This window comes from Rissa tridactyla, chromosome 8 (assembly GCF_028500815.1).
Source record: "Rissa tridactyla isolate bRisTri1 chromosome 8, bRisTri1.patW.cur.20221130, whole genome shotgun sequence".
In the NCBI taxonomy this organism is placed as follows: Eukaryota; Metazoa; Chordata; class Aves; order Charadriiformes; family Laridae; genus Rissa; species Rissa tridactyla.
Window position 1 is genome coordinate 24,540,622 of NC_071473.1, and position 20,276 is coordinate 24,560,897.

Below are 20,276 nucleotides of genomic sequence, written 5' to 3' on the forward strand. Positions count from 1 at the left end.
ACACGTGGCCACCCCCGACCCCCATGCTGGGCTTTGGGGTGGCCCCGTGCTCAATAAAGGGTCCAGGAGGAGAGAACGTCTGATGCCTTTTCCGTGCGGTCCCTGACCCCAAAGCTCCTGCAGGCTCCGTCCCCCCCAGCCCAGCCCCTCCTGCCCGCCCTGGCCCCGCTGCTGTTTGCTCAAGGGTGCAAAGGCCTCCACGGCCACTGTGGCCTCACCGAGGTCCTGTCTGGCCGCGGTCCCGTGCTGGGGCATGGCCCAGAGAGCAGGCAATGCTCCAAGGGGGGCTGAGCCCTCCCGTGAGCCCCCGCATCGCCTGCCGCCTCCTCCCGCCCGCCTGGGTTTTTCCATGGGGATCTTTCCATTTACCGGCCTCACAGGGAAAACGGCATCTTACCACCCCCCACACCGGAGACCAGCGAGTTGGGGTTTACTTGGCTCCCCCCAAAACGTCAGGGCACGCTGCCATCCTGGGGGAATGGGGGGGTTATTGAGGCATGCATCCAAAGGGGCAGGCGGCTGCATGGGGTGCCCATGGGATAAAGCCTGTCAGGGACCATGATCCAGCCCCGCGGTGGTTGAGGGAAGGGCGCTGGGGTGGGAGGGGACCACTCGTGACCAGGAGCCAGATCTGGGCTGCTGCCCCCTCTCATCCACCTGTTTATTCCCCCCGGCGCCGCCAGGGTGTATGCGGAAAATGCCACCATCTCCGCCAGCTCCAGGGCCTGAGGTGCTGCCGGCTGCTTCTCGGCCATCCGAGGTGAGGTTTCCCGCAGAGGCCAGCCCCGGATTTGGGGGGTGAGCAGGGATGCCAGTGGGGAGGAGAGCATCCCCCTCCCGGGGCTCACCACTCCGGTCCTCCCCCGCTCCCTAGATGGGCTTCCTGGCATATTCCCGGCGGTACTTGGCATCCACTCGCGTCAGGTACCAGGTGCCGGGGAAGAGATCCGCCTGGGAGCCGTGAGGAGCGTGGTCGGCTGCGGGGAGAGGGGGGTGTGATGCTCAGCGTGGGCCACCAGTGGGGGAGGCATCGTGTCCCCCCGTCCCCGCTCACCCAAGTGATGGGTCTCCTCCCGCCGCTTCATGATCTCGGCGAAGTCCTGGGGGGCCACGCGCTTGCGGGCGTCCAGGCGAGCCGGCAGGTCGGCCAGGCTGGAGACCAGCTTATCCAGGGGCGAACCTGTTGGCAGGGACCCCCCCCCCCCACCATGAGGTGAGACGGCACTGCCGGTGGTCCTAGCCCTGCAGCCCCACGCCGCCCTCTCCTCCTGGTCCCCCTCTCCCGCGGGGCTCACCGGGGGATGCATCCTGCGAGACGCGGAGGGAGAACATGCTGGCGGCCAGCCCCGAGCCGTAGGAGAAGGCGCCGATCCGGGAGCCGGCCAGGTCCCGCGCCGAGGATCTGCAGGGAGGGATTAGAGGGGTTCGAAGGGACTGGGGGGAGGATGGTGTGCGGGGGTTTCGGGGCGGTGTAAGGGTCTGCCTCCCGCCCTCTTCACAGACAGAGGAGCGTCCTGGGGCTTGGGGCTGGATTAAATGGCAACTCATGGCCACGCGGCCAAGAAGTCGTTCAGCAGCAGCCGCCCCACCGACCTCCGCACCAGCTTGCAGAAGGGCGTGTGGAAGATGATGAAGTCGTCGAGGGTGATGGGGATGCCTGTGGGGGGGGGGGGTCAGGGCCAGGGAGCACCAGGGCTTGCCCAAGGAGGGGCGGTGGGATGAGGTTTTTTTGTCCCCTCCTGGTGCCTGGCCGTTCCCGTGGCTCCTTTGCCACCACCGGCGGCAGGGGACAGCCATTCTCCAGGGCATGACACGGGGGTTTTCTTCTTCCCGGCGCTGACAGAAGGGCTCCAGCCAACCGGGATGAAAAGGCTGGCTGGGAGGCAGCGCGGGGTGGGAGGTGAGCGTGCTGGGGGTTACGTGCGATGAAAGCGTCCGGCCTCTGCTGCAGCAGAAGGGGGATGAGTGCTGGTGCCTGCCCCCAGAGCCATGGACTGCCCTCCCCAAAACGAGCCCGTCCCCCATCCCCAGCCAGATTTTGCGTGGACTCACTGTGCCAGGAGGGAGGCCAGGCAGCCGTACATGGACGGCGTGTACATGTTGCCGTTGCGGGAGGAGAGGAGCAGGGAGGGCTTGGTCTTCTGGTTGAAGATCTCCTGGCTGGCCGTCTGGAACGCCTTCTCCACCTCCTTGCTGGTGTAGGTGTCCTCCAGCTTCAGGTCGCTGCGTGGAGAGAGGCTGTCTCAAACCCCACATGGGCATGTCCCCGGCCGGGTTGGGAGGGACGGGGGACACAGCTTGGGGACCCACCGAAAGGGCTGCAGGCCCTTGTAGAGGCCGGCGGCCGTATCAGGGTTGGGGGTGGCCAAGAAGTCGTTCAGCAGCAGCCGCCCCACCGACTTCTGCACCAGCTTGCAGAAGGGCGTGTGGAAGATGATGAACTTGAAGTCGTCGAGGGTGAAGGGCCGCTGGATGCCAGCTGGAAGGCAACGGGGGGCTGTTGGCATCTGGTGGGGTGGCAATGGGCGCCCCAGGGGTGCCACCACTTACCCTGCTGCCACTGGCTCTCTGCCTTGCGGCGGTACACGGCGTAGCAGCGGTCCAGTGCCCGCAGGTAGCACTGGATGGAGAGCTGCCCATCCACCACTGGGTACTCAGAGGCCAGGTCCGGCTTGTAGAAGTCATAGGCGTGCTCCATGTGGGTTCCCCGCAGGCCTGGGGGCACAGGGAGAGATGGCTGTCGGGGTAGGGGGTGGGGGGGGGGGGATCGCAGCTGGATGGCAAGCACTCTGGCATGCCAGCCCTGGCGTCTGCTAGCCTCCCTGAGTCACTCTGCGGTGCCCACATGGATGTGGCCACCCAGCATCCTGGGGTGGCCAGCACCCGGAGCCACTGGGGCTGGTAGAGCAGGTGCTGCCAGAGCTGAGCAGCTCTGCCCAGGGCAGGGACACGGAGGCATGGCCCCAGGGACAGGGCCCGTCAGCTCACCATCCCCAGGGTCTCGCGACACCGACCTCTCTCCAGCACCAGCGGAGCGTTGGGTCCCACCAGCATGGCGATGGCACCGGCACCTCCTGTGGGCCGCGCATTCCCCGTGGCGTAGACGGCGATGTCCCCACACACCACCACAGCGTAGCGACCTGGGGGAGGACAGAGGGGTCGGCAGGGCTGTCAGCGGGTGGGACCCTCCATCCCGTGGCCCTGGTGTGCTCCCATCCCCACACTGCTGGGTGTCACAGCCAAGGCGGGCAAGGAACGGGGCTGATGGAGAGAGCCTGGAAGGGCAGCAGCTCCCTTTGAGACTTGCCAGAGCATCTTTGACGTTTCAGACCACCTCCTACCTCCTTCCCCCATCCCATAGCACCCACCCCATGTCCAGCCCCTCCGTCCTCGCGGCATGGTCCCTGCCCACACCCACCATCCCAGGCGCTGGACTCCACCCAGGCGGCCGCGTTGAAGAGCGAGGCCGTGCCCCCGTAGCAGGCGTTGGTGGTGTCGATGCCCTCCACGTCTGTGTTGCCCGAGTCACGGAAGAGCTGCATGAGGACGGTCTTGACGGCCTTGGACTTGTCGATGACGGTCTCGGTGCCCACCTCCAGGCGGCCGATGGAGTCCCAGGAGAGGCGCCCACGCTCCACCAGCCGCTGCACCACCGTCAGGCACAGGGAGTTGATGTCCTCGTGGGCGGCGCAGAAGCCCATCTGCCGCTGGCCCAAGCCCCGCGTGTACTTGCCGGCCTCCACGCCATCATACCGCTCCAGCTCCTCCTGCTCCACGTACTGGGCGGGGAAGTACACCTCCAGCGCCAGGATGCCCACGTCCTTGGGCCAGGTGCCCGTCCCAGCAGCACTGGAGAGGCTGCAGGGCAGAGGGAGCGGCAACGGTCCCACGGCGGCCCCAAGCCTTGGGGACAGGCGGTGGCCCCAGGAAGATGCCACCAGCAAGAGCCCCAGGCCGCGAGCACCCCAAATCCCCGCTGGTTCCCTATGCCCAGCGGTACTGCAGGGAGGAGGGAGAGCATCCCCTTCCCCAGCAAGGTTTAAGAGCACTGCCAGCTCCCCAACCCCCCCGCGGTTGTGCCTCCACCCCATCCCATCCACGTGGGTGCTCACCATGCCCTCTGCACGGCCATGGGGTGCTGGGCCCCCCAGGGTGCCCGCTCCGGCCCCGGCGGCACCCTCCTTGCCCCCCAGCAGCGTGCGGCACGGCTGACCAAACGCAGCATCTTCGCCCCAGCCACGGCACGAAGAGCGGGACGGACAGTGGGACGGACAAGCAGCCGGACAAGCAGGATGGGCCTGGTGCTTTTATAAACTGTGCGGGCGACACGGCACAGCCCTCCCGGTGCTTATCAGCACGCTGGACCCCAGCGCTCAAAGGTCACCGAGCGCCAGCCAACACGACAGTGGAGCAAGCGCTGTCTTTGGAGGGGGGGACGACTTGCAAGACGTCTCTGTCTTGTGTCCCAAAGCCTGGGGACGCGCTCGGCTGGAGCCGGGGCTGGGCAGCAGGATGGGCTCTCCCGCCGCCCTGTCCCCCCGTGCCAGGGGATGGTGGCAGGTCTTGTGCCCGTGGCTTGCCGGCATGGCTGCGGTCACCACGCGGTGCTGTGTGGCCTCCCCGACTGCCTCCGCGGCCCTGGGAAGGGAGCAGAGGGCAGCCGGGGGCTTGGTGCCAGGACCATCCGTGCCGTCCAGGACGTGGTCCACCTCCATCACGTGCCATGGCTCCCGGGGGGGCAAAAAACCCCACGAGCTGGGTAGGGGCAGAGCCATCTTCAAAACAGCAGAGCAAACAGACACGTGATGCCTGTGGCAACACCGCGGTGACACAAGAAGGGACCTTTGGCCCCAGTGCTGCTGTCAACATGGCCACAGGGCAGCATCACAGCCCCTGGACCCCCGTGGAGCCATTTGCACCTGGCGGAGGGGGACCCATCCCCACACCTGCACACCCATGACAGCTCCCATCCTCTCCCACATCTGTGCCCCCGCTCTCCTCCATGCCTGCATGCTGGGGACGCTGCTGTCCCCTACACCTGCACCCCAGGAACATCCCCTACACCTGCACCCCAGGAACATCCCGTCCTCCTGCCCTGTTTAGCACCAGAAGGCCGGAGATGAGTAAAACACGAGCACCCAGACAGCGGAGCTGGTGACCCCGCAGCTCCCAAATGGCTCCACAGGCAGGGGCAGCACGGAAGCCCCCGGCAGCCGGGAAGCCTGGGAAGCCATGGCAGCACTTGCTGTCACCCAGATGCCTGCGAGTGGACTGTAGCAGGGCTTTGCACCAGCACCAAAGTCACGCAGCACTTGCATGCTTGGGTTTTTTTTAATAGAAGTATTTCTAGGAGTGGGGGAGAGAGGAGCAGAGGCGGCAAGGAAGGAGCATCGCCGGCGTGGGGTCCTCCCTGGGGTCCCCCCGCGGGCCGTGCTCAGTGCGAGGGGGTGAACTTGCAGATGTAGTGATGCTGCTGGGCGCAGTCTGCGCTGGACCACACGGTGAAGCCTGCCGGAGAGACGGGCCGGGGGCCGGCGGGGGCCACAGTGAGGACAGAGGCACCAGCCGCAGTCCCCAGGGTGGCACCAGTCCCGCAGGAGGAGGAAGAGTTGAGGTGGGGGGGGGATGCCAGCAGACACGGTGTCCAGGCACTCACCGCTGAGGTGGGTCAACACGCCGCAGGTCCCCCCTCGAGCCCCGTTCCCGGCCAGCCCGCTGGTGATGCTGTACTTGTCCCCACTTGCCCACTGCCAGGCCTGGCTCTGTGCGGGGAGAGGGGGGTCAGAGGCACGGCCTCGCTGCCCCCCAAAGCCCCGTCACCCCCTGCCTCACCTCACGCCTGTGGAGGCCGACCCAGACGGGATGCGCACGCTGGTAGTAGGAGATGACCTTCTGCAGGGTGGTGGCTTCTCGGGGCTCCTCCACCCAGGCCAGGTGGGCGCCGGCGTGGCTGGCCTGGCACTGCCTCTGCGGGGAGAGCCATCAGTGCCGGCGCACCCCCGGGGAGACAGGGGGGGTGTCCCCGACCATATACATCCCCCAGCGGGCTTACCTCAGCTTCATCCCAGGTCCGGAGCTGACTGAAGTACCTGAAGCAGCTGAGCTTGTAGTAGGACCAGCCCGCAGGGCAGTAGTCTATGTACCGGGCACCTGCGGAGGGAGGGTCACGGGGAGGGATGGGGGACAGGCGGCATGGCTAGCTGGAGAGGAGCCTGGCTCCCTCCCGGCCTCGCCGGGAAAGCGGCTGCCCCCCGGGTGGTGGGACTCACCGGCCGGCCACAGGAGCCCAGCGCAGCCCAGCAGCAGGAGGGCGAGTCTGGCCGCTGCCACCATCCTCCGTGTTCCCGGCAGCATCCCCTGCGAGAGCTCGGGGAGGGTCACAGCAGGTCCCTCGGGGACAGGGGGTGCTGCCTGCACCCAGAGGGTGCAAACCCACCCTGCTGTAGGTTGAATCAGGCCCCCTCTCAGCCAGTGGGAGGAGATGGCAGCCCCGGGGGGCTGCGCCACCCCCTCCCCTCCCTGGCACATGCCGCACCCCACCATCCAGCCGCAGCCCACGCTGGCGGTGAGGACCCCCGGCCCCACCAGTCCCCGTCTCGGCAGGAGATCCAAGCTGCTTTGTAGGGGACATGGGGAGAGCGCTGCCACGGGCACGGGGACCCCAGCCTTGCCCTGGCACCGGGCAGCAGCAGCGGGGGCCGGGGGGGCTGCAGGGACTACGTGCACAGCATAGCTTCCACACACCACCCCCCCGCAAAGCTGGTAGCGCTGCCAGAGCCAGGCCGGGGGAGGCAAATCGGCCACATCAGCGCCGTTCCCCTTTATCCGGGCTAATCCCCGGGCACCGGGGCCGATTTGCGGGCTCAGCTCCTCTTCCCCTCAAAGAAGCAGCGACAAAAGTCACCGCGGGGCTGAAAATTGTGTCATCGCAGCCTGGCCCGTCCAGCGCTCAGCTGCCAGGGATGGGACCGGCTCCTGCTCGCCCACCAGCCACTCTGGAGTGTCCAAAGGCCTTCGCCACCCCACGAGGGTCCCCTTCCTCACCTGCTTCTCTGGGGATCGGGAGAAATAATGGCTTCTCGTGGGTAGCTGGCAGAGGAGAGGAGCTGCCCTTTATAGCCCGGTGCTCCCCAGCATCACTGTTTGCCCAGCTCAGGTGATTCCACCATAAAAATCCCACTGCAGACCCTCCCTACCCCCGGCTTCGTTGGAAAGCCGCCCGGATCTCTACTCTGTTTACATTCAACCTTCTCCAGAAAAGACAGGAAGAACCTCTCCTAGTTGGTCAATAAACCCAAACCCCCTCCCCCTCAATTAGCACTAATTACTGATGCAAACACAGAGATAACCTTGCATCAGAGAGCAGCCTGGGCAACCAGGCAGGGATGCTCACTGGCCCAGCTGTGGCTTAACCGGGGGCTGGCAGGGATGAGCCCCAGGGAAGGCTGTCCCGGTCCTGGTCGGAACATCCCTCTGGTGAGTGGCTGGGCTGTGGGTCCCACCTGCCGGCATCTCCCATGTCCCCGGCGGAGGGATGGCTGCCGGCTGGGCCCCGTGCCCTGCCCAGCACCGCCATGCGTCACCCACACACCGCCCTTGTTTGATCTGCCTGGGGATGTTTGCGGCAGGATGCGGGACGCGGGAACAGGCTGCGGCCGAGGGCTGGCAGGTGCCATCAGATAGCGGTGGGGCTGCCGGGTGACGCAAGGCTTCGTCAGCCCACGTCCCCGCAGGAGGAAGGGGCAGGTCCCGCAGCAGCAGCCGCCCCCCTCCCCGACTGCCCCTACCCCATGTGGGGAGCCCCCAGCCCTGGCCCAGGGGTGGCTGCTGCTGGCACAGAGCCCCCATTCCCAGCAGCTGGAGCCTTTTGGCACAGTTGGGCACAGCCTTCTCCATCTTGGTACTCGCTCCTCAGCCCTGGGGTGTCCCCTTGCAGCGATGGGAGGCAGCTGAAGCTCCTCTACCCTATTTATTCGACCATGTCGCTCTGGAGCATCGCTTTGTTGGCCCCCAACACACCAAAGCAGCTTTGAAAGCTCTTCCCGGCGCCTGTCCCGTGGTATCCTGCAAAGCTGCCAGCTCCTACCCAGCACCCTGCTGCTGACAGCTAAGACCAGCTCTCCTTCCCCCCGTCCTCTCAAAGACCCTTGGAGGAGGCCACCGGGAGCTGCCCAGGAGCCACCCACCCACAGAGGATCCTGCCCCGGAGTCAAGCTCCTCATCTCCCACCACGGAGGGCCTGTAGACGGCTGAAGCTGGTGCTTCTGGCTGTCAGGCTCCATCTGTGTCCTCCAGTCCCTCTGGGATCTCCCACCGGCTCCCTGGCAGCAACGTTTGCTGAAACTTGCTCCCACAGGGAGCAACTCCCCACCAGCCTGCAGAGGCAGGTCTAGCTTTCACCCCAGGCAAGGAGGAGGATCAGACCCAGCTCCTTCGCCCACGCAGCCGGGATACCGATGCTGCTACTTCCCAAGACCTCCCAAAGGCTCAGGCAGCTTGCTGGGCACCCCCCGGGCTTCAAAGGGGTAAAGCCTTCTTGTGTCCCAATGCAGCTGCTGCCCGCTATCATTTCCCCTGAGAGAAACAACCTCAGAGAGGAGATCTGCCGCTCTACTGGGGAAACTCTTCAACCACAGCAACCCCCACCCCAGAAGACAGGACTCCACCCTCGTTTTATGAAAAACCATGAAAATGTTGCCCAAAGGAGCCTGAGGCTACTCCATTACTCCTCGGTTAGATAAGGGACACCCCAGCTCCCTGCCTAGCTGGTTCAATTAAGCTTATTTGGATGCAACACAAGTTTCCACAAGCTTCTCCTCATCCCGGGGAGGGGAAGAGGCATGTGCCCTCCCCAAGGAGATGCCGCTTCAAGTCTCAGCCTGAGCACCAGCAAACCTGGCATCGCTCCGCCAGAGACACAGCAGAGCTGGCTAAACTTTGGCACAGATGCACAACCTGTGGGAGAACGTGGATGAAAAGCCTGCCGGAGGGTTGTACTTGCCAAGCTGGCTCTGCTGGAAGATAAAGGAGCTGCGCTGTTTGAATATTAAACCCTCCAAATGCCCCCAGCAGCTTTATCCCTGCTAGGCATTGTAATTCAGCTATCGGCTCCATCCCGAGTCCGCAGTGGGAGCTGGAAACCAGCCAAGGGAGGGCTAATGGAGCCCAAGGGAGCTTCGGTCGCACCTCTCCCTGCTCAAAATACAAGAAGGCAGCCACTGTCACTTTGTTCTCCGATTGTTCAGGTCAAACTTTTCAAGCCTGAAAACAGCACAGAGGAGCCATGATGTTTTGAGGCTGGAGAATCGCACATCTTCATGGCATCGGCTACCAAGCCAGAGCCAGGAGGACAACCTCCGCTCCAGGGATGAGGGTCCTCCTCCCAGGTGGAAGAGCAGTGATTGGCTCAGGGAAGCAAGCAGGACTTGAAAGGGCAAGCGAACCCACAGCCCCACTAACCACCGCCTGACCCACGCTTGCCCACAACCTTTCTAAAAAGCCTCACAAAAGCCCCAGCCCTTCTCCGCCTCCCGGACTCCCAGGCAAGCGAGAGCTCTTACTCAAAGCATCTCAAAAAAGCCCCATCCCAGTCCCTCCCTGTCCTTCCCGGTATGGCCAGCTGCTGGGAACGGCTAACCAAGAGACCCAGAATCCTCCTGCTAGACCTGAGTTCAGCTGCTTTCAGCTCCCAGGATGACGGAGCCAAGTGGTGGGGCTTGTGGGGTGCTGAGCCACAGCACAGGGCACCCTTGATCCCCAAAAATCTCTCTCCCGACACGGACTGCAGAGGTTTCCTAACAAGCCCTCCCTTGCCAGGGCTCAGAGCAGCTACCGAACGCCGATAATTCCTCTATAATCCAGCGGCTGTGCTGAGATAGCTGGGAAGACAAACAAAAACAGCAGACGCCGGGCACATACTCTTTATTCTGGGGATAAAAATTGCTTATACATTTTGCAGCAACTATTTTTCATAAAAGACTTTTATAAAAAATGTAAAAATAAGCAAATATTTTCCATTATTAATATAGGAAAATGCTGCTGTGTGAATGGTTACTCTACAACTTACGAGATAAAATACCACCTTAAGGAGATATTATCTTTACAAGTAGTTAAAAAAAAAACAAACAAAAAACAAAGAAAGGCAGAGGGCCATCGTATTGACACGCCAGGCACGAAACTGGCTTCATTCCACAGAAAGCACTCATCTCGTAAAAGGTAGCCACATATATAAAAAGGCACTTGGTTATTTGGGGCTAACGAGGAAAAGCCCTTTGTTTCTTTAGCATCGCTGTAGCAACACTTCATTATTTTGCAGTGAAACATGTACCTGGACAGACCTCCAGGAGCTTGGGGGCTCCTGCCTGGAGATCTGAGTCGGTTGCAGCTAAACTTCACAGGACGCACTGCAGCGAGCGTGCCGGGGAAACGCTGTGCGCGTCGTAAAAAGCAGTAACTTCAAGAATTAAAAACTTCAGCCCAAAACAACGGCTCCGGGAACCAACTCCTCCTGAGGCCCTGCCTTCATGTACCATTGAGTCAAACGGAAAGAAAAAGCTTTTACTCTTGATTAGAATGGAAAGAAACATCAGAGAAAATACTGTACACGGTAGGATGCTGAATGGCCGCTGCTGGGAGGGGAGCGGCTTTCTCTGTCCTTTGGCGACAGCCGACAGCCCCGATCTCTTTGGAACACGCGTCTGCAGGGTTCCCCCGAAGAGGTAGGAGCAAACGATCCCCAGAAACGTTCGCTTCAATTGCTGATTCAGAGCCCCTTCAGGGAAGCATTGCTCTTGCGGACAAAGCAGAAAGAGCGGCTGTTTGTCCATGGTCAGTGACAGCTGGCTTCTGTAACTCCAAAAATATCGGGGGAGCTGCAGGACAAATGGCACTACCATCCCGCAGAGCAGGTGGGGCACCTCGGTTGGGAAATCGCGACACGGGCTGAAGCTGAGAGCAGAGGACAGCCCCAAACCTGTGAACCAAAGCACGTTAGGCACTGGTTTCCGAGCTGTTTGGTCTGCCGCCTAAGGGTGGCTCCTGGCTTCGGGCCCGCTCTGCCGCTGCTGGAAGCCTGCTCGGGAGTCAGCGCTGCAGCCTCCTCGCTGGGAAGGGAAGACAAGGCAGCCCTGTCCCGGGGCTGGAGCGAAAAGGGACGCTTTTCAAGGGGCTGGGTGCCGTTCCTGACGCAGAAGGACATGCACTGCAACATGTAATGACGTCCTTGACGCTTCTTGGTGATACCATAAAGAGGCAGCATATGGTATTTGGAGGACAGAACACACAGCCACCCTTGGATGGAGGGGAGTACTGTGCAAGAACGCTGGGAGCTTGTCTTACCAGGTTTTGAAATGCTCGTGCTCATCCCAAGAGCTTCCCAAAAAGCCTGTATCAATTGCAGGGCATCTCTTCCGGCATGGAAGCCCACGAAGGTGGTCACGTACACGCCTGGCAGGACGGGGGGGCATGGGGAGGGTAGTGTGTCAAAATGGTCAGGCGTGTCTCAGGGAAGACATACAACATGGGAGAGATGCGCCTACAGGCCACCACAGGGGGAAGACCAGGTCAGACCAGCGTTTTTGGGAGGGAAGGGGGGAAAAGAAAAAAAAAAAAAAAAAAAAAAAAAGGAGACCTAAGAGAAGACTATATGCATATATAATCTCACAATACCTCGGGGGCAGGCAGTGAGAACACTAAGGGGTGTTAGTGGGTCTGCATAAGACAGAGGCTCTCAAAGAGGAAAGGGTGAAAGGGTGAAGCTGCGTGACAGAAGGTGTCACTTGACCTGCAGGTGTTTTGGGAATTCTGGCTCGCTTGCTGAGCAAGAGCGGCCGAGGGAAGGAGGGGCCTAGGAATGTGGGCGCAGCTCTGAGCTGTGTCAAGACAAGGCAACTTGAACTCAAGGAGAACTAGTAGAAGGTGCTTCAGAGAGAGGTTATGTAGGTAACAAAAGGAGTAACAAAATAAGGATACAAAGCTGGTTTTGGCTAAATTTCTGGAGAAACGACCACGAGATGCGTTAAGCTGAAGAGCTCTCTCCCCAGAGAAATGGTGGAACACATTTAAAAGCAGACTGGAGAATCCAGTGCAGACAGCGATCACACCCAAGGTGCACGGGAGTTGGTTAGAAGTGACCCGGCCGGTCTTCTCCACCACCAGCTTCTACAGTTCTCTGTTTAGCATAAAAGCATACAAGCCTACAGCAACAGCAGTCCCTCCAAGGAAAGAACAGCCTGGGCTCATTAAGACTCTTGGATACTAAAATGGTTCTTCATTTCCATCCTGGAAGACCTTCATGAGTTCTGGAGTCCGCTTTCATTGGGCTTCACCTTGGCCAGCCTTCAGGCATACACCTGCATGTTGTTCCGCTGCTGCTCCGTCATGTGAGCGGCTGCCGGCCCGCGCTGGTTGTTACTGGGACTGGTTGCCACATCAGACCAGTCAGAGGCAGAGTGTGGGGAGGAGCTTGACCACTGGTCTGGAGATTCGGGCGACGGAGTCAGGTATGGGTGCTCCCCTTGTAAGTGCCGGTTGTGGCTAGGAGTCCGTTCTGTGGCCGAGGAGTAGCAGCTGTGCTGGGAGGGAGGCGTGGGGTACTTCCCCATCGAGCTCTGGAACTGGTGGTAAGCCGGGAGGACTGTCTGAGCCACTTGCCCATCCTGCTGAGGGATGGCAGCCATGGAGAACGAGGCGCTGGGCAGCTGAGCTAAATCCGGTATCTGGTACATGGAGCTAAGAGGCCCAGCCATGTTCTGAGCGCAGTTTGACTGGGCCTGCTGTGGCAGTGCTTGCTGGTTTATGCCACCCTTGGGAACCAGCTGGAAAGTCATGATAGGGGGCAGAGACTCCCTGGACACTCCCAGGTGCTTCGTATCCGCTTGAACCAAACCGCTCTGCTGAGAAACACTGGGGTGCGAATGCATCACCTGCGGCACCATGCCAAACATCTCGTTGTACTGGGACTCGTTCACCTCCATACGGTTCATCCACTCGGTGGAAACGTTGGCTGGCCGGAGCCTGCCCAGCCCACTGTTGGGAGGGGTGGTTCTGTGCTGTGAAAGGAGCTGGCTGACGGATGGGAGCACCGTGCTGGATCCACGTCCTAAGGGCTGCATCTCGTGGAGGTTGGAGAAGGACATTGTGTGCGCAGCCTGCACCGATGGAGCGGTCAGCAGCGAGCTGGGCGATGAGTGTAACACCCCCGGCGACGGCATCACGGGAGACGATGTCGGTTCGGATGCAAAAGCATGGGGCGATTCTAGGGAATCAACTGGTGACAGGGTCACTGAGCTCTCCGAAAACTGCCCTTTGCTCTCACTGAGGGACTTCTTCCTTCTCCTCTTTGCATCTTTGGTGAGGTTTGTGGGCATGATGCCTTTGGCATTCGGTTTTCGTGACTTCTTGCTTAACGAAGCGTGCTTCAGATTGAGGAAGGACCTATTCGGGCCACAGATAACCGGGGAGAGGGCAGAGTTCAGCATGGCGCCGGGGTGCCCAGCGGGGCTGTGCGCCACATTGTACTCGTTGAGAAGCTGGACTATGTCGTGGTGCATCCGGTCCTGGGCCACATCTCGGGGCAGGCGGTCCATGTGGTCTGTGATGTCTCGATTGGCAAAATGGTCCAGCAAGATTTTTGCTGCTTCGAAACTGCCTTCCCGAGCGGCAAGGAAGAGCGGCGTCTCTTCCTGAAAACACAGAGAAATAAGTATTTTAGCGGCTTCACCGTGGGGGAACTGACTTACAGCTAACAATCCCTAATGGTGTGGTAACACTTGGAAGCACTGTTTAATGCAGTGTCGCATTAATTGTATCCAAGAACAACCCAGCCTGAGAGGTACCCATTGAAAAGGGCAGATTACAGGAGACGATTTCGTATGTGGCAGTGGAGCACATGGGCTAAACCATCCCACCAGGAAGTGCACTATTCTGCCATGGGTCCTTGGAGGAGCCATGAAAGCACCTGGTGCCTTTATCCCATTGTCCCCTATGAGGGAAAGGTACAAAGGACTAAAAGAGCCCAGTAAAGAACTGCAGTTTGTTGGTAGCTCTAAAATCCATTGAGCCATACATAATAATCCAAAAAAGAAACTGGAGGCATACGAAAGAAATCAAAGACTAAGACACAGCAAAAAGTGACAGTGAAGCTACAGGAGGTCTGCACAGAGGGGCTTCTCCCCCATATCCACCCTGCACTGAGATCCCTGGAAATGTGACAGGACGTGATTGCTGCTGTGCTGCCAAATCTATCTCTCCGCTGACCAGAATCCAGCTGCTCCACACCAGCAGCACTTCACCCTGGTGCTCTCCCACACCACTGACTGACTATTGCATTCCTTTTCTGCAAAGAAAGCAGGACGGCATTGATGCCCAGGACTTGGCCAAACAAGGAAGAGAACTGCTCTCCCCTATCAGAAATCCTACAAGACATCCAGCACTCGGGAAGAGTCCCAGTCACAGTTTGGGTTTGGAAGACCTGCACTGAGCACCCAGTTTCAAAACTCTGAACTTAGTTTACTACCAACAGCAAAGAGACGCTTTGAGTTAGGAAGCACAGCCATGCTGAGCACACCCAAACCGTACCTTGTTATCCTGCATGTCTCTGTTGGCTCCATTTTTCAGCAGCACTAGTGTTGCTTCCACGTTGTTGACAGCAGCAGCCCAGTGAAGAGCAGATTTACCTGCAGGGAAACCCGACAACTTCAGTAAAAAAACCCAAGGAGTTATTTTCTAAAGCACCAAAGATGGACAGAGGGAAGAAAGCAACTGCAGTGCAGCTCACAGCACGTCAACATGTCCTGAAGTCACGGTTACGCTTTGGAAATCACCGTGCTGTGACACATCCCCATATTACCAAGATGCAATGGGACTTTCAGCGCTTGCTCTGGGATTATTTTTTTTTTTTAAATAAACTATCCACAGAGTCATGTCTGGAGTCCAGAAAATGCCAGTGTCTCCAACCTCATATTTCTTCTGCTTCTCTGCCAGGGCCGTCTAACCAAGCCTGCAGTCTATTACTGCTGGGAGGACTTCTGCAGGAGAGCCCAGTGTCTGATTTAACTACAGAATTTACGAGCAGCCCAGACTCCAGGAGAGCAGAAGCCCACCCCCTGCTTGCCTGCACCACGACAAGTATGTGCCCAGCCCAGTCCATCGTGTTCACATTACCGTGGTCATCTACGGCATTCACATCTGCCTGGCAATTAATTAGCTCGGCCACCATTCCTTCCACAGCCAGACGCGCAGCCAGAATTAACGGGGTCGTTCCATCGTTCATCCGAGCATCCAAGTCCGTCACTCTGTTACGGATCAAGATCTGGACAACACAGGAAGACAGATTATTTTTTTTTTTAACACCGCTACAGACCAAAACTGAGGATTTGGCAGAAACTCAAGAGAAAACTTTATAATGAAAAAGCAGCCTGAGCACTGCAATGCAAGGACCCAGATCATAGGCGAAAGGCAAACAGAACAAATAAATATGTGCCGGATGATTCCAGCATGCTGAGTTCTTCAGGCTATGAATACCTGAGGAAACTGGATGTAAAATACAGTTTCGCCTGGCCATCACACTGTGGAAGGCAGAAGAGCAAGGCTGTGAGTGACCAGAGCGCAGCTTGGCCAGGCTCATATAATTACAGAGCACAGCTGCTCTAAAAGGGGTTCTTCAGTTGCTGTACCTGGAAGACACCCTGGGCATCAGCAGCTACAGCTGCATGCAGGGGAGTCCGTCCCATGTTGTCCCGTGCATTAGCATCCGCACCAGCATCCAGCAAACGTTTCGCAGCATCTGCTCTTGAGTAACGGGCTGCCAAGTGCAGTGCCATCTCCCCGGTGCGGTCTGTCTGGGCCTGCAGGTTGGCGCCTTGATAGATCAAATCCGTTATTATATTTGCTGAGGAATCTTCTGCATCTTCATCATCCTCGCTGATATCGGAGCCGCCCGCCCGCAGAGATGCCAACATAAGCGGAGTACACCCGTCTGCAACAGAAGAGATGATATTGTGATGGTGCTGACGGTGACAGCAAAGGAAAGGAAAACCTCTGACAATCCTCCCCCTTTGAGTACCTATAGCTACAGATAATCCCTTCAACCACTGTAACCCAGAGCTGCTCCCTGATCTTAAAGCCCAACGGGGTTAGCGAGTTGTTCTCCTTCCAAGTAGGGCTTTAAAACCTACTGCAATCCCAAAGGAACTTAAGACACTTCTCAAATGAGTAAGATCATTATAAAGCAAAAAACTTTGCTGCTGAAGTGAAAAAATTCCTCAAAATGTAAAGGCTACCTAAATTCCTAGAGAGAAGCAAGGGCTATAAAAACCAAAGACTTCAGATGACTATTCACGTGGATTCACATACCTGGGGAAAAGAAACAATTGACAGAGAAAAATTAATGGACAACTAGCCACCGATTACTGGTGGCATTTTGCAGATATTAACCTGAAGCAAAGCACAGACAAAAGCCTTCATATCTATTACACACCAAGGTCTTCGTGAGAAGGATCCTGAAGTTGTGACAGTGAAGCACTCAAAGCTGAAAAATGCCACAGGATGACTGCCTGAACCTACCTCATCTCGCTTTTAATAACGCCCGTGACCAGAGCCCTAAACAAACTGCTCAAGCACACTCTGTACCTTCACAGACGCACACCATGCAGGAAGGGACTATGGAACAGGATCCAACCCAGTATTAGTCACTGCTGTACCAGTAGCATCCTCCACACGCACAACGCCTTGTTCCCCACGCACCCCTCCACCACAGCACGGAGTGCTCACAGATACAAACTGCTGGAAGTCTCACACAATTTGAGTGCTTTGGAAGATACTGGGCTCGTGTCTCTCCACAAGTCTCTCCACAAGTCTTCAGCGATGGGCTCACACTGATGGGACAATGATGGAACTATGGCTTCATAGTTAGAAATACAACTGGAACCTATACCTCGCCAATAATCTATCAGATGGCTAAGCAGATGTTAAGGTATGTTTAGATGAGTAGTAAATGCCATTGCTCTCCTTTTAGTCTCATGGAAGGACTCTCTGTATTCAGAAATTCAGCAACAAAATATGTTGAGAGGTATCTACAGTGGTCCTATACTACTACGTCCTATACTAAGCATTGGAACAGGCTGTCCGGGGAAGTGGTTGAGGCACCATCCCTGGAGGTATTTAAAAGCTGGGCAGACACAGTGCTTAGAGATACGGTTTAGTGATGGGTTTTGGCAGAGTTAGGCTGATGGTTGGACTCGATGATCTGAAAGGTCCCTTCCAACCTGGGCAATTCTATGATTCTATGACAACCACAAAAGCTAAGTTCGCATTCATCCAACCAGGATTCCTGCATTGTCACTGCAAGGGAAAGGCTCCTCCAAATCTCTACTTGAATGTCGCTCCCTTGGATGAACCTCCCTTTCCCTCTGCTGATTAGAGAGGGCGGTCAGGAAGACTAGCTCATGCTGTTGATTTTTCACTCTTGTTAATACCCACCTCAATGCAGTACAATTAAGATTTAAAACATCTCCACATATTTTCAGCAACCTATCCAATGCCAAGCGCTTCCGTTTCAGCAGACTCTGAACATTACAAGATATTCACTACCTAAAAACAAAGAGTTCAACTGTAGAGGCTAATGCTTGCTCACTGATTTTACTGCTCTACTCCAGGCACATCACAGGCACCTAGAAAGAAAGAGGGACTAAGATGGCAGCAGGAGTGGGTCACTCAGTGCTAAGGACCCCACCAGAGTTGTGCAAAGGTGAACACAAATCCTACTTCTCCCAGCAGAAATTCAAGACAATCTTTCAGCAAGTGCCTGATTTATTCCATGGACAAGCAGGGGACCTTCCCAGACCCTACAAACAGCTTCCCTGTCTGCAAAACTCTCAATCTACAGCGCACCATCTACACTGAATGAAGTGTGGGAGGCCTGCAGAAAGCCGTGTGGCAGAATTAGGATTCTATGCATAGAAACAAGATGATGATCTTCTATTGAAAGTAACATACAGAGCTCTAACGCCCTGACCCACTTCCCAAATTCTGATCGCCAGGCTTTTCCAACACTCTCTTTTTCTTTTTTTTTTTTTTAGAGCACTTCCAAAACTTTCATACAATACAATTGTAGAAACCTATCGTTCTCCCCCGGGAACGGTGTGGAGCCCCAGCAGAGAGCAGGGCTGTGGCCTCCAAGTCTGCTTCCCAGGCAGGCTGGCAGCAGCATTCTTGCTCCTCCTAGCGGCTTGCAACCACAGGACACACAGGCTTTTCACCGAGCTACTTCCTCAGGATTTTTTGGACGGCGGCGAAGCGTTGACGTACGGGCCTGGGTCCAGTTCCAAGATCCAGTCCTCTCTATAGACCCTCTTGCCTCTCGGCCAAGGCTATACCTCCTTTTGTGCTTCTCTCCCTCCCACCGCTGGCTCTGCTTCCTTGTCCCAAATGAATACTTCTCAGTATTCAAGTCAGGCTGTGGGCTCCTCTGTACGGCCCCGACACAAAGAGCAGAGAGACGGAGCACAGAAAGGAGTTTTCCTTTTCGCCAGCACCACAGCCCTGGGAAAACCACTCGCAGGAAAGGTCTCGCTTGCTCAATCCCTGCAGTTGTCCTGGACGGATCAAGCCTAGTCGCTCTGCAGGGACACAGCTATAGTATGTACTAAATCCTTGGAAAAATTAGCTATTGCCCTCCGAAAAGTCTCTCAGGTATGTGCAGCTCTTTTCAGAGCTTTGTAAGTTGGCGCCACATGGGTAGTTTTCTGAGGCTAGCAAAAAGCACATCCAACTAGACCATCACAATTAAGCGCTTGATGGACTACTAGAAAAAAAAACAGCCAGGGACACAATGTCTTTTTTCCTCCTTCCAGCTTGTTCTCTGAAATAGCTGGAAAAGAACCCAAAAGGATCCAGCTGGAGGCAGACACACAGCATGGAAAATTCCAGTCTGAACCACTGAAGTTTTAGTAACTGAAAAAGAGGGGCATATAATAGGGACAGTTCATCAGTTTTAATTATAGGTGGTGTTACCAGTTATGCCTGTAATTGCATTACCCTGGTTACACACTCACAATAACTCCAGTGAAAAGAATGTCCTCACCACTCTGGGGGACACAGAGAAAGAACAGCGTGAGGAGACAAAGGTGACAGCAGCATTTTATATAAAAAAAAAAAAAAAAAAAATCTTCTGTTTGCTGTCTTTCAAGAAGACAGCCCTCGAGTAAATGTAAAACTCAAGAGTGAGATGGTAAAGCCAGAAGTTCGCCAGGCAGGTACAACTGAAGGACTCATATAGGCACAACATACTGAAAGCTGAGATGTAAAGAACCCACCGGCAAAGTCTCTAGGCAACACTTCTGTAAGAGACTGGACCTCTTGGATCCCCCTAAACTCGAGAGACAGCAGAAAGTGCTGGATTAAGAGAGGAAACAATCCCTTGGCACACCGAGGCGGTTTGACTTGCCTCTCCCTCTCTCTACTGTTCTACCTGCCACCTGGACCTGTGGCCAGGATCTAACTCGCCCAGTTTCAGATGGCTCCAGCCCAGACACCTGTACCCAAGTCAGTCAGCCTCAACACCCTTTGTAATTAGGAGCAGTGAAGCATTACTGGAGCGCGAGCCATCTAGTCTTCAGGAGGAATTCCTCTTGAGACAGAGATGAACCGCCTCTCAGAAGTGCCTATTTATTCCCTCTGCCTGCAAAGGAAGAGGAAGGCGGCCAGGGCAGAGGAATAGCTACATTGAACTGTGAAGAATCCTGCCCCTCCTTGCTATCCCATTCCTCCAACACTTCTCAGAGTTTTTAAAATGATTTCTTCCCCTGACAGTAATTCAGCTGCTCGCTTCCGATGCCTCAGAGGGGGACAGCTTACAGCAGCTCGCTGCAAGCTTCACGGTTGCATCTGTACAGCAGGAAAGCAACTCACAGGTCAGTGTTAGTCCATTGCTAGTGTCGGAAAAAGCTTTGAGTGAACTTGAAAATAAGCAGTCCGAAGTCTTAAGAACGTTACTGCCTGCACTTGGAAAGCTTTTACCCTGCCACACAACTAGAAGCTTCAGTTGGGGAAATAAAGAAAAGCTTAAATTTGGCAGAAACTGATGGTTTACGTTCTCACACTCGTTACACAGAAATCCCTCCTTCCCTGTGCTTTGCATTTAGGAGAGCTAACGGGTCAATGAGCAGAAAAGACAATAGAAGGAAACTAAGAGAATGGGCCCAGTCATTATTAAATTGCATGGAAATATTCCCACAAAATACAATAAAAAACAATTGCAGCAATATCATCAGAATCAC

The 20,276-nt window shown here is 56.8% G+C and overlaps 3 protein-coding genes across 3 annotated transcripts in view; all 3 read right to left on the minus strand.

The window, feature by feature from the left end:
• Window positions 1-598: 598 nt before the first annotated feature.
• HMGCS2 (3-hydroxy-3-methylglutaryl-CoA synthase 2) lies at window positions 599-4,287 on the minus strand. Its single transcript, XM_054212118.1, has 9 exons — window positions 4,113-4,287; window positions 3,419-3,858; window positions 3,015-3,140; window positions 2,551-2,715; window positions 2,311-2,479; window positions 2,053-2,223; window positions 1,296-1,402; window positions 1,055-1,180; window positions 599-977 (listed from the first exon to the last, which is right to left on the minus strand). Exons 1-9 carry the CDS (start codon window positions 4,223-4,225, stop codon window positions 871-873), a joined length of 1,524 nt encoding a protein of 507 aa, XP_054068093.1. The 5' UTR covers window positions 4,226-4,287; the 3' UTR covers window positions 599-870.
• Window positions 4,288-5,320: 1,033 nt separating this feature from the next.
• On the minus strand, window positions 5,321-6,504 carry REG4 (regenerating family member 4). Its single transcript, XM_054212598.1, has 5 exons — window positions 6,270-6,504; window positions 6,053-6,150; window positions 5,833-5,967; window positions 5,657-5,762; window positions 5,321-5,508 (listed from the first exon to the last, which is right to left on the minus strand). Exons 1-5 carry the CDS (start codon window positions 6,352-6,354, stop codon window positions 5,435-5,437), a joined length of 498 nt encoding a protein of 165 aa, XP_054068573.1. The 5' UTR covers window positions 6,355-6,504; the 3' UTR covers window positions 5,321-5,434.
• A 3,403-nt stretch (window positions 6,505-9,907) lies between these two features.
• NOTCH2 (notch receptor 2) overlaps window positions 9,908-20,276 on the minus strand; it is a 90,990-nt gene continuing 80,621 nt past the window's right edge. Inside the window, exons 30-33 of the mRNA XM_054211688.1 lie at window positions 15,675-15,976; window positions 15,163-15,310; window positions 14,578-14,675; window positions 9,908-13,682 (exon numbers count right to left, since the gene is read on the minus strand). Coding sequence (XP_054067663.1) covers window positions 12,339-13,682; window positions 14,578-14,675; window positions 15,163-15,310; window positions 15,675-15,976 — 1,892 coding nt within the window. The 3' untranslated portion in view covers window positions 9,908-12,338. The remainder of the gene's footprint in view (window positions 13,683-14,577; window positions 14,676-15,162; window positions 15,311-15,674; window positions 15,977-20,276) is intronic.

What these genes read in the sequence shown, in the direction of transcription:
- HMGCS2 (XM_054212118.1), bottom strand. Translation starts at nt 4,225, where the DNA reads ATGCTGCGTTTGGTCAGCCGTGCCGCACGCTGCTGGGGGGCAAGGAGG. An exon ending in GGAGTCCAGCGCCTGGGATG is followed by an intron (nt 3,141 to 3,418) that starts GTGGGTGTGGGC and finishes GTCCTCCCCCAG; the next exon opens with GTCGCTACGCTGTGGTGGTG. An exon ending in CTCGCAGGATGCATCCCCCG is followed by an intron (nt 1,181 to 1,295) that starts GTGAGCCCCGCG and finishes CCCTGCCAACAG; the next exon opens with GTTCGCCCCTGGATAAGCTG.
- REG4 (XM_054212598.1), bottom strand. Translation starts at nt 6,354, where the DNA reads ATGCTGCCGGGAACACGGAGGATGGTGGCAGCGGCCAGACTCGCCCTC. An exon ending in GGACCTGGGATGAAGCTGAG is followed by an intron (nt 5,968 to 6,052) that starts GTAAGCCCGCTG and finishes CTCTCCCCGCAG; the next exon opens with AGGCAGTGCCAGGCCAGCCA. An exon ending in CGTGTTGACCCACCTCAGCG is followed by an intron (nt 5,509 to 5,656) that starts GTGAGTGCCTGG and finishes TCTCTCCGGCAG; the next exon opens with GCTTCACCGTGTGGTCCAGC.